The following is a 13605-nucleotide window of genomic DNA, read 5'->3' as shown; positions in this document are numbered from 1 at the left end:
CATTGTTTGGGGGCAACTGTAACTTTGAAAAAAAAAAGCTATATTAACCCACTGTGTCGCAAATAAAAGCTCACCTCAGAGTAATTACATTACTAGTGTGGTATCTAATAATGTTTCTTAAGATTTTTTTTAATATATATGTGGTTAAAGTTCTTTTAGGTGTCAGACATAATATGCATTCAAAGCAAAAATCTTATTTCTATTTTTGCAAAAGAGACAGCTATTCTAGTGGTGACTAGATTTTAATTATTTGAATTGAGTTAAAAGTAAATTTACATTTAAATTTAATCAAATATGTTAATTTCTAATGAAAGTATGTTAGCACAGACAAATAAAGTGCTAACACTGGGTCATGTGTAGGAATGTTATTGACTAATCATTAATTGATTAACCATCATTAAGAACTTAACAAATTAAAAATGTATTAATTGATAATCAAGGAATGGCAGTAACTGCTAGAGATGTACCGATTTCAATTTTCTTGGCCGATTCCGACTTTGCAACTTTCTTGTAAAGATTAAATTGGATGTTCATAATAAAACACTGACTATTAAATATTCATTAAATACTATTTCACATATTCCCATATATTTCACATATATTAAGATTATGAATAGGGGGAACGCAATCTCGCGAGATCATGGAATCTTGTGGGATTTTGCGGGACGCGATTTCACATGATCGCCTGTGGAAGCAGGTGTAAACAAATCGGAGACAGACGTGTGGCAACAGTTTGCTGCAGTAAAACTTTGCCATGAGAAACACAGCAGAGGCTAAACAAGTCTGGATGAGAAAATGTTGTAGGAGACTCATCAACACAGTTTGTTTATTCTTCAGCCAGAACAGGAGGTGAGATTTTAACTGTCTCTCTGTGAACAGCAGGCTGCTGCTGCTGGCTAACATTAGCCTGAAGAGCTACAAAGTTTACGGCTGTTTTGCGACATTGTCAGCTGCTCCGTCTCGTTGTAACTGTCTGTCTTCTCTTTATCCTACTGTTTCAATCTCTCACTGACACCAACTTCATGCAAGCATGTGTCTGAGTTCGTGGAGCTGTAATCAGCGTGGTGGTGGGTGTGATATCACGGTTAGTTTGTCTGCTGCGCGCATGACGTGACCATTGTGCAGAAGACATGTGTGACAATGACGGGCACAGAATCGGATATGTGACGCTGACCGGCCAGTCACCGGTCAGGGCCGGTCATGCTGAAAACCAGCCAGTTCCAGTCTCTGGGCGTCGATCGGTGCATCCCTAGTAATTGTGCCTCATTTGTCAATGTTTTGTCAAATGTAGCCATTTGTTGAATAAGAAAACTTAAACCTAAAATGAGAAAAAATGAAAAAAATGAGAATAAGTTGTAGAAATTATTAAGGAGAAATTGATTGTTAACATCTGCAACTATTGGTTATGGAATTTTTTTTTTTTTTTTAAATTGCAACCCTAGTAATGTGGCAACACTGTATTACAATTACCCTTAATCTTGCAGCCATGATAAAATCTTGTTTGATAGCTAGCAACACCTACATTAGCATAATTTATGCATTTTAATATATAACCAATAACCTAGAGATCAAAGTGATGTAAGTTTACATTCACAGTCATCTAAACTTAAGACAGAAGTAAAATAGTTAACATCCAAAAAGTAACTGTACCTCACAATCATTTTTTTTTGTTGTTGGAGAGAGAGAATCCTACTGAGCGTGTGCAGACTTAGTGTCATCTCTCTAGCTTGTTTCTGATCAGAGTAATTGATAGGGGTGCCACAATTTCAATATTAAATTGAAAATCGAGCAAAATACAACTGAAATTAAAGGTAGAATTGCAACTCTACCTGTATTTTTTCCCTCTCCACCCTACCTCTGGCATCTGGCATGTGTCCGAAGGAAAAAAAAGACTTTGAAGACGACACAATGTAGCTTACAAGTCTTTGATACCATATAGACCACTTCTTTAAAGAGGAATTTTTTAAATGTAAATGATAGTTGCCAGGGCATAAAAATAATGATTGTTGATCTTTACAAATCAAGACAATTATCTAACAATGATACAGGTGTCAGAATAAAAGTTCAAGTTGCAAACTGAATTGAATTGTTGCCTTAAAAATCAAAAAGTAACGTAATGGAGTAATGGCCCCTTGTTACACTTGCCCCCAGTCTCCCCTAGAATCATTGTTTCTCATTTGGTTAAATAAAAAAAGATAAATGACTTGTTAAAACGGACATTTACGCAGCGTTCCTCCACAGATATGGACTGACACGTTACGATTGGCTATATATAAAAATAATATTATAGCTACTGTTTCTTCATGCTCCATAAATGATCATTATCTGGAGTTCATTTACACGTCTGTGAAGATCTTTTTGATGTTCACGCAGTTCTGGTTGTTCTCGGTGCTGAAGTTGGGCTGTTTGAACGCACTGTTGATGCCCTCCTCTATTACCATGTACTCTGACTTGCTGAGGGACGAGGAGCTGCACGACCTCCTCAGCTCCTCGGAGGGGAGGTGCTCGCAGCTGCCCGTGTGCGCGTACTGCGGGTGCTCCTCTCCGTCAGTCTCCCTGTGGTAAAAGTAGTTGAAATTGGACACAATCACTGGCACGGGTAAGGCAATGGTCAGCACGCCTGCTATTGCGCACAGAGACCCCACTATTTTCCCTCCGATGGTGACAGGATGCATGTCTCCGTATCCCACCGTGGTCATGGTGACCACTGCCCACCAGAACGCATCTGGGATGCTGGTGAAGCTGGACGAGGGGTCGTCCGCTTCTGCAAAGTAAACCGCGCTGGAGAAGAGAATAACTCCGATGAAAAGGAAGAAAATGAGCAAGCCGAGCTCCCTCATGCTCGCCTTCAAAGTCTGTCCCAAAATCTGAAGCCCCTTTGAGTGTCGTGACAGCTTAAAGATGCGAAAGACCCTCACCAGCCTGATCACCCTCAGGATGGCGAGGGACATCGCCTGCTGGCCGCTGTTGGTCTCCCTCTCGGCCAGCTCGGTCCCCAGAGTGATAAAGTAGGGGATTATTGCAACAATGTCGATGATATTCATGATGTTCTTGGAGAAAGAAGTTTTGCTGGGGCAAGCGAAGAACCTGACCAGCAGCTCGAAGGAGAACCAGATGATGCACAGGGTCTCTATGACAAAGAAAGGGTCTGTAAAGGGGCTCTGTGCGTACACACGGGTGCCATTGACCACGGGTGCCACTGTGGCTTGCTCCCTGTCATCTCTGAACTCAGGCAGAGTCTCCATGCAGAAAATAACTATAGAAATCAAAATAACGAGCACTGAGACGATGGCTATCCCTCTGGCTGGCCCTGAGCTCTCAGGATACTCAAACAGAAGCCAAACCTGCTTCTGGAAATCATTTTTGGGCAATACGCGCTCCTCTTCTTTTATAAACCCTTCATCATCCCTGAATTTCTCCATGGCCTCCTCCCCGAGCTGATAAAAGCGGATCTCCTCTGAGAAGATATCAATGGGGACGTTAACAGGTCTCCGTATGCGCCCTCCTGACTGGTAGTAGTACAGGATGGCATCAAAGCTGGGTCTGTTCCTGTCAAAGAAGTACTCGTTCCTCAGCGGGTCAAAGTAGCGCATCCTCTTCCTGGGGTCCCCCAGCAGCGTGTCTGGGAACTGGTTGAAAGTTTTCAGCTGCGTCTCGAAGCGCAGACCCGAGATGTTGATCACCACCCGCTCGCAGCATCCTTGCTGGCGGCCGCGCTCGTATCGATCCACGGACAGGTGAGGCGCCGACAGCACGGCGGACTCCTCCAGCATGTTTTCCACCGTCATGACGCCCCTCTCCGCCTCATCACCCCGGCTGTCAGTCGAGCTCCTGCCCCTGTGCCTGCCTCTCTGGTTCACACTGTAGGTCTGGTCATCCATACAGGTGGTTTTCGGTGTGGAGGGGCAGAGTGCGCCGCGCCACGCCACGCCTCTCCCAGCCAGCCGAAGCCTACAGCTTTGAAGAGCTGCGGCCGACGACACTCACATCTCCTCTAACCATCAGCCCTCTGCGCGGATCTATCTATCCATCCACACACTGAACTGAAGCGCTGCGCTCCACTCTGCCTTTTTTTTTTTTTTTACACACACGTCGACACCCGCCTACGGCGCGCATATGTCTGACATACGTCCACAACCCGCCGAGGAGGAAATTAACTTGACACTTAATGTCGAGCACACACCTTCATTCAAGAGCGGTGGAACAAAAGCACTCGATGAAATTACATCCACACCTGTTTGATTCAAGTTGGATTATCTCTCTGTGAGCTCTTACAGGTCTTATATCACAGTGTATACACACAGATATCAAGGTTGGAGGCATTTAAAGCACAGATTCTATCCAGTTTATTTCAAATAAAAATGAAAATAGCTGAAGAACAGACATTCAGGGACAAAATCATCTTTTGGACTGTGGTTACAGGTGTCTGACACAATTACTGCCAGATTTCTTTGCAGTCACAAACTGTGCTGTCTAAGGTAGGAGGTTCTTTATTCCTTTGGGGAAATTTCTGTCTCATAGCAGCAGAGTGTAATGGAAAGAGGAAAAAGAGGATAGAAAATAAGGGGGGGGGGGGACTAATTAATACACTACAACTGCATTGCTCATTAATCTGTCAACCATTTTCTTGATTAATCAAGTAGTTGTTGGCCGGTAAAATGTTGGTCAATCAGTGTTTACTAAAGCTCAAGACAACTTCCTCAAATGTCTTGTTTTGTCCACAACACAGAGATACTAAATTTATAGTCAGAGGACTAAAAGGAACATGAAATATTCACATTTAGAAAGCAATTATCAGAAAAGTTGGACATTAAATAAAAAAGACCAAAAAGATTATCAAAACAGTTCGATTAATCAATAGATTATTCGATATATCATCTCAGCTCTAGAATAATGAGTGAAAACAGGGCACATCAAAATGCATAGTAAAATATAAAGTAAAGAAAAAAAAGTCTGAAAAGTGAAAAAGTGTAAACAGTACAAAAGATAGTCTGCATTAATAAAACGTGTGAAATGTGAAGAACAGAGCAAAAATATAAAAAGCAGTGCACAGATTCCACATGGATAGCTATTAAATGTGACATGAATAAAAACTAGATTTAGAAATCTAAAGATAACAGAAGACTTTCAAAACAAAATGTGTAACTGTGATGTTTACTCCTCCTCAGGTTGTGTCAGACTCCCAAATCCTCAGGCAGAATACACAGGACATGACTTCAGTGGCCCTGCTCCTGACCATTATGTAAAAATATTGGTATACACAAAAACTTAAGGCTAAAATATTACAAATAATCACATGAGGGAAGTACAAAGTGAGTATATGTGACAAAAAATAGATATTCAGGAGCAGTATCATCTGTTGCAGTGTGTGTCTGCAAAAAAAAAGGTCTCCCAATGATTGAGTCTAACACCTTTGACACAGACCAAACAATGCTGTCACCAGTCATTTCTTCACTTTTCCCCCAGAAACTGAGCTGATGAAATCATGTTTTTCGGGGAAACTGACAACAGAGAGCTGCACTGTGAATGTCAAGATATTCAATGTCAAAATCCACTGAATAAAAACTGAATATTTAATTGCTCATTCTTTGGGTCTTTGTGTTTTATGTCCTGTTGAGGGGCTGTTGCTCTCCATGGTGCTGAAATCAACACGTGCTCTCTTCACGAAATGAGCGCTGAGTTTTGTCATGTGCACAGTTCTTGTGTGTCTTCATCTAAAGATGCTCTTTCCCGGATATTGTCCACAGAACACAGAAGCCTCAGGATCAGTCACCTCATTTCCACTCTTAAAAAAAGCCTTTCCGCCATGTGGTGATAGAATCGCCTCAAAGAAGTGTCTCAAGTGTCGGCCTGTGTCACAGCTGTGATTAATGACGAAAATGCAAAATCAGTGCTGTTTGTAATTCATAGTGACAGGCCTCATCAAAGGCGTCTGTCACTGTCCATGCGTTTTAAGAACACGTGCACGGGGTTAATGAGTTCAAATGGGATTCAAGTCTAATGCACAGTCTGCTCTTTTTTTATTTGATTGTGTAAGTCTGGCTTTTTATTTCAACATGGCAAACAGAGAAGGAAGAGCTGAGCCGACCTTCCAGCCTAATATGGCAACATCTAGTACTCAACTATGAACATACTCACAAAATCCTCTTATAGCGGATGACACTGATCTAGAAAACCTATTGACCTCTTTTGCGCTGCATGAAAAAAATTAGTTCTGGGGCATGGGAAAACCTCTCACAACCAAGAGTACTGTTTATAAAACGAAAAGAAGACTTTAGCTGTACAACAAACTGAGTTAATACATTTTAATAGCCTGTGTTTAAAAATATCAAGACTAAATAAACAAATCCTACAACTTTATTTCGGTTAAAGGGATAGTTTGGATTATTTAAAGTGGGGTTTTATAAGGCACTTAGCTATAGTTGGTGTATTACCTACAGTAGATGAGGCTGACACGCCCCAAGTTTGGAGAAGCAGAGAGGAGCACCAACAGGGAAGCTAAGAAATATTCTGCTGTGGACAGGGTCAGCAACAAAAGTTTCAGACAGTTTCAGACAGTTTCAGTGCATGCTATATTTAGAATATTTTCAGTGCTTTACCATGCTGTCAGACAGCCTATTCTGACGGGAAACCGCCATTTTAAAAGACAAATATTGCTTTTTCCAAGCCAACCAAACTTTTGTTTGTTTGTTTGCATTATTGTGTGACTTCAGCGTTTTAAAAGGATAGTTTAAACTCACTTCAGTCACATAACAACACAAACAAACACTAGACCAGCAACTCCCATGTTGTGTGAGGTAAGTGAGAGTTTGGTTGGTTTGGAGAGAGTGATATTTGGTCAGTGGCTTCCCATCAGAGAAGGCTGACTGATTGCAAAGTAAAGCAGTTCTACCCCCTCTCAGTTTTTCCTAACCGGAGGTCTGCTAACCAGCATCTACTGTAGATAATACCCTGACTATCGATATAAACCTCATACAAGCCCACCCTTGCAATAGAAGAAGGTTCTCAGTAGATCCTCCTGTATAGGTTCTAGCTAAAACCCTTGGAGTATCAAAAGGTTTTTGTGTAGAACCCCCTCAAACTATCCCTTTAATTTCTTCACTACTAGCTCAAGAACCACAATAATTGAACCCCTCAGGTTACCCAAAGGCCTGAAAGCACCATGGGGACTTCATGATGAGCAGGATTTTTGAAATACCGCCGTAGAGTCCGAATTGCCCACATACAACCCACCCTACTTATAAGATTTTGTCACCATGTGAGCTTAAGAGTATCTATTAAACAGTTCAGTCACATATTATGTACATTCCCCTCACTAGTAAATGGTTAACTGCTATGTCAAAGACTTCCCTACACTGCTGCATAGCAAAAAAAGATACATTTCTGAGATAATTAGAAGACTTTTGAAACATCATGTAGCCTAATTTTAGTGTAATTGTGGTGTTAACTCCTCCTCAGGTTGACAGATCCCTAATTTCTCAGCCACAATCACAGCATGCTTTAAATAAACAGAACAAAATGTGAGATGATGAAGAAACTGCAGTCAGCACTCTGGTGATAACAACATTCAGCACGTCATAGACTTTGGTTAGATTTTATTTCAGTACATTTTTGTACGTGTGTATTTACTTCATACTCTCCTGATTGGGTTATTTATGGTACTTTTACCTGACGTTATCCCATATGGATATTATCACATAACACTCAGGAGCAGCACCACTGAAATCATGACCTCAGTAATGTCGTAATAAGTGGGAGACATTGGTACTCTTGAAATTGGTAAAAGTAAACTCTTTTAGACTAGTTTATAATACTAATGTGTCAGAGCCTACAGACAAACAGTTCTTGTTCGTCATTCTCACTCTTGTTGTATTTTGTCTGTACTCTGCAGGCCAGAGGTGAAGTAACCTTTCCTTCTTCAGTCAGATCTGAGTGTCTCATTATTTTCCACACAGGCTGAATCTCTTTGTAGTCCATCATAGATAGATGTGTTTAATAAAGGTAAAAACAGGACTGCCAACACAGACAAGTAAAATAGTTGAGAAAGAAAAAAGCACCACAGTGCTCTTGTTAGTTAGGGACAAGAAAAAGAAAAAACAAGTTAAAAACATTCCAAATAAGACAAACATACAAAATAGAACAACTAATGTGCCGATACAGTCTGATGCCATCTTAGTGAGAGGACCCCTTGACCCCAACCTTTCGAGGCAGCTGGATTAACAAGCTCACACTGGAATTCATCTTTCCAGGCTTCAAGTTATGTTCTTGTGGCAAAACCACAATGGTGTGAGCCAATCAGTGGCCAATGAGCAACTACTGCCAGCCACAGCTATAGTTCAGGTGTGACAACAATGAAAAACAAAGCGACTCGAGAGGTTAGCGTTGGTTCTGGGACAGAATCAGTTATATCAGAAGTGGAGAATATTCCTTTATTGAAAGAAGAGCAAAGAACGGCTCTGAAGGCTTCTCTCAATGGAAAAGAGTTTTTGCTCGACTCCTGACTAGTTCATTTATCTGATTAAGTCAGCATGTGATAGACAGATTCATCTAATCACCTTCCAAGTACTTTTTGAAAGTGCCTGCCCATTTCCAAACAGTTTCCAAGGAAGACTTCTCAGATGGTTATGTGTTCTGGCGCATCAGGTTACAATTACCCCCTGACCTCCACCCCTCCAATCCAACAGATGTGACCCGGATTTCACAATAGAGCTGAAACAATTAGATGGTAGTCAAAGTGAATCAGCAACTATAATAGTTATGTTGTTTATTATTTATATAATAAATTCTCCATTGTGATAATTTTGCTCCTTCTCTGTTTTGTATCTTTGTAAAAAGGAGTATCTTTTGAGTTTTGAACTACTGGTCAGAAAAAAAACAAGACATCTGAAGCTGTCAGCTTGGATCTGGGGATTGGGAACTGTAGCAGGCATTTTCCACACAATGATCAATTGAGAAAGCAATGTGCATATTATTGATAATGATACTGATAATGTATACAATTGTTTTATCCTGTGTGTTAGCTACATCCACACACAGACATAAATGAGTTATTTCTATATTATTAAAATGCTGAGAGGAGGGACAGTACATCGTCAGTCTTGAATCATTGCTTGGAATGTGAACTGATTTTATAGATACAAATGTATTGATTCTGTTCATCTGTCCAATTCTTTATCGATTTGGTTATTGATTCCTGATCAATTTTATTTGAGCTGACTGTAGCCCGAGAGGTAGCTATAGCAACAGTCTGTCTGTTATCATCTCAAATGGATGAAATATGTAAACAGTACATGAAATAGTAATATGAAATGAGAATATTTGTACTACATTCAACTTTCATATTTACCCTCTGTAACGGATGTGTGCCCGGTCGGGGAGCACTGGCACATTGTGCGTAGTGTTTAAGCCCATGTTGTGTAGAAAGATGTTTCAGCACATTGTTGGTGTTTCGAATCTTACTTGAAATTATCATAGTATAGACAATACAATTAGCACTGTTGTCATCTTTCTTCATGAAGCCACGCTTTGGCCCGTTTCTTCCTGTCTGCCATGACTCCTCCTGATGCAGGTTTCCAGCATCTTAGACACATGAGGGACGTCATTGTTTTGCAGTGTACAACTCTCAGAAAAACATGCCAGCATCAATGAAAGGAATTAAAAAGATATAAGATTCCACTGGACAATTTGTAACTGGTTATCAATGGCTCCAGTTCTCGATTGTCTTCCCTATTAATTGTAACGCACTATAAATACTAAGGTGATCCTGATGGCAAGGCCTTTAAAATAATATATACATTTTAATGTAAAGTTGTTGATTAACCTTAATTCTTGTTTAACTCATTTTCTAGTTGTCTGGTAATTTTTAATTGGTGACTGTTTCTTTCTAATCACCATCAACACCATACAGACACACTTGCTTGTCCAATCCCTGCCTATAAATCTGACAAACATTAAAAATTGGTCCTCTGCAACAAGAAAATCATGCTGCTACCAACAACCTCCCAGTAGTTGCATCTCAGTAGGCTTGGAAAGTTTTGTCTGGGTTTTCGTCTCCATAGTAACAAAACATAAAGTGTTTTGTAAAAAAGTAAAGGAGTTAAGTTGAAGAAGTTACATAATTTCCGGTCCAACTCGTGCAGGAGCGAGTCGACCAGAGACTATTTTTCACATTCCCGCTGAGGAATGAACATGTTACATATCAGGATGAAAAGGAAGCTTGCTGAGGGTTTTTTTTATACGTGTGTCGACTACAAGGCCACTTATCAAACACAGAAGAATCAGCGCGACAAGAAAGGGACGGATATAAAGCTTAGAGACCCTGGGCAGAAGAGACACTTTCATTTTATAACAGCACTCATTATCAAGCAGCCTTTGGCTCCAACACCTCCCGCTCCCTCTTTGTTTCTTCCATCCAATTCACTCTTAAGTTAAACATAATAGATTCAAATAAATTACATTTAAATACCTCTGGGTCATGACAGCAGGGTCTGAGCCTGTAAACACAGACTGATGAGAGACGATCAGCTCATTCTGCTTGCTTAGAAATAAAGGTGCCAACTAGAAGCATAAAGTCTTCTTCAGCTTGTCCCCATAGGAAAACCTTTGATAGAACCTTTTTTAAAGGTTCCACTTGAAACCCTTTCAAGATTCTTTTCCACAAAATTTTTTCTGGTTCTTGTAGTAGTTCCGTTCATGATCCTTGGAACTTTGGTGCTATCTAGTGAACCAGGCATTATGTCCACCAGTTTTGAGTGGAACCATTCTAATCAGAGGGCATTTACAGAATGCACAAAAAAAAAAAAATCCTGTAGAACATGACACGCCACCCTGCCAAACGACAACCTGATATTTTTTGGTTCCAGTTGAAAACCAGCGTTTCAGGGTCTGAACCAATCTATTTTTGGTGGAAATGCTTGAAACGGTTCAAAGTTAGGTGCTTGAACCAGAATGTGGCTGGTTCCATGTCCAGGCCTGTCAGAGAGTCCTGTCTAGAACCCAACATAAAGGGTTATACCAAGAAACATCTGTGAAAGGTTTCACCAGAGAGAAGCCTTCTATGGTGTGATGGAACCCTCTCTGGGGGTTCTATACAAAACGTTCCACCCTTCTGGACCCTTCTGAAAGAAACCACCCAGGGGGTTCTACTGAGAATTTTTATATATAAGGGTTTTATATAGAATCCACCCTAGAGGTTTTACTGAGAACCCTTTTATATTCTAAGAATTATATCTAGAACCCATCCAGGGGGCTGTACCAAGAACCTTTTCATATTCCAAGGGTTTTAGCTAGAACCCACCCAGGGGGTTCTACCCAAAACCTTTAATTTTGCAAGAGTTTCTTCTAGAACCTACCAAGAACTTTTTAATACTCCAATGGTTTTAGCTAGAACCTATACAAAGGGATCTACTGAGAACATTTTTCTATTGCAAGGGTTTATCTTGAATAGACCCAGGGGGTTCTACTGAGAATCCCTTTATATTCTGATAAAAGAAACCTTGACAAATCGTTGAAGAAGTCTTTTTTTTCCAAAAGGGGTTCTTTGAATGAAAAGGGAACTTAATGGCATGTTCAGTCTTAAAAAGAACCCTTGCAAAACCCTTTCTTCAAAAAAGCACTGTTCAGAAGCAAATGGCTCTGGGTAGAAGCTCAGTCATTCAGAAGGAACCCTAGTGAAACGCTTATTTCTAAGAGAGTAGATTGAGATAAACTTGTGTTTTGGTTGGCTCTGGAGCTCAGATGAACCTCTGAGAGTTGGGATGATAATAATTGATGGCTGGAGGAGCAGACAGAGTCTTCTATAGTACATGCAGTTAAAGTGCTTTCCTGATTACATTGTTATGAGAGTGAATGCATGTGTGCCTCTGTGGGTTTAACACAGAGAGAAAAAATCCCAGCATGCCGTATTATAATGTAATTCCCATGCAGATACCATCAGTACGAGAGCCAAGGTGTCAGACTTGATATCAAGTCTATTTTCTGAGCAGTCACGACACTACGGGTGATTTATTTTCTTTGTAAACATGAGCCCAAGACATTCCCTCGACACTGACCTTGCTGTGCACACACCTATATGTCCAATCCCACACGCATTCATAAATGTGTAATAGAGTTTTCATTCCACAAGGTCATTCAGTCCACTTTCTCCACCATTTTCTAGCTCATTCTGTTGGCTGCCTGCTGAGGATAAAACAGGCCTATTACATGTCCAAACCTCTGGAGCTGAAGGCAGCTAAAGATAGACTTTTTATCAGTCTGGGAAGTTAAAAAATGACTTATTAACTCTGGCAGAAGCTTTCATTTTAAGTGACGTTAAAAATGACATTGTGCGTCTGGTCTGGAGGGAGACGAGGGCATTTGATATAATAATGCCTTCCAAAAAGATCTTAACTTAACATCTTTCATTCTTCAACACTGTGTCGGGGAAAAGAGGGCTGGTTTCCATCAAAAGTGACAATGCTTGGGCCGCTCTTTGAGTAATGAGGAGCAAGGCTTTTTCTCTGTCTGTTCAGTCTGGCTCACAGGCTCACACACACACGCTGACTGATCAATACAGGCAGAGGGAGAGAGACCAGCGTCTATCGATCGCTCATGCATTGGCTGTGATCCCTGCCAGCGCAGAATCATTACACACTCACATTGTCCGCTGCCACAGCTAACGGGAGTCAAGGTGAAGGCCAAGGTCATAAATAATGCAGCAACACTTTCCTTGCAGCAGCCAGGCGAGGGGTTAAATGAGAGCTGTAACTGTTGATTTCTCTTTCAGTCAATATTGTGTAAAATACTGAAACCTAGTTGACAAATTCAGTCCAACCAAAGCAAGGCAACTAATAAACAACCTAATCAATCTCTTGCTCTGATCAATCTCTTGTCAAGATTTTAAACAGCCAGGTGATGAGGGTTAAAAGAGCGTTGTAACTGTTGATTTCTCCGTATCTCCTTGAGTCAATATCTTGTAAAATACTGAAAACCCATTGACAAATTCAAAGCAATTATCTCAAGCCAAATAATAAACATCATAATAAGTCTACTGGGTAACAAAACCCGGTCTCTTTGAAATTACGTACAAATTTATTTTGACATATTATATATATGTATGCACTGCTTACTTGTACTGAACACATGGTGTAAGGAGGTAGTTGGGTGGATGGTGAGTGTATAAAGCGTAGAACATCTGCATTAAGGTGTTCGTCCTGTGTGGTTTAGGAAAGGTTTGTGGTTTTGGTGAAACATAAATACATTAAACACAATCTTACATTTCAAGTCAGTGTTAATTTTTGATATGTAACCATGACCATGATCTTTCCCCAACCTTGCACAAGTGCTTTTCAGTGCCTAAAAATAACCACAAGACTGTACATAGGCATAGCGCTATGATAGCATGCTCACATGTAACGACATGCTGATGTTTAGAACAGCATTTCCCAAACTTAGGGATGGGACCCTTGTTTTTATTGGGTTCCAATTAATGGAGCAGCTAACTGCATTTTTTGAAGGAAAACTTTCAAAAGTGGAAAGAATTGCCAAAACTGGCACAAATTCTCCTTGGGGATTGTTCTTTTGATAAAATCCATTGGCTACGCCAAAATCAAGATGATTGCCACTTTT

General features: G+C 40.5%; 1 protein-coding gene across 1 annotated transcript; it reads right to left on the bottom strand.

The window, feature by feature from the left end:
* Window positions 1-772: 772 nt before the first annotated feature.
* LOC146332037 (potassium voltage-gated channel subfamily A member 3-like) lies at window positions 773-4014 on the bottom strand. Its single transcript, XM_084738290.1, has one exon. It carries the CDS (start codon window positions 3879-3881, stop codon window positions 2337-2339), a length of 1545 nt encoding a protein of 514 aa, XP_084594416.1. The 5' UTR covers window positions 3882-4014; the 3' UTR covers window positions 773-2336.
* Window positions 4015-13605: the final 9591 nt, after the last annotated feature.

Source organism: Lutjanus erythropterus, chromosome 2 (assembly GCF_056507025.1).
Source record: "Lutjanus erythropterus isolate fLutEry1 chromosome 2, fLutEry1.hap2, whole genome shotgun sequence".
Taxonomy (NCBI): Eukaryota; Metazoa; Chordata; class Actinopteri; order Lutjaniformes; family Lutjanidae; genus Lutjanus; species Lutjanus erythropterus.
Note: the sequence above shows the minus strand (reverse complement) of the source record. Positions and strands in the feature narration are given on the sequence as shown.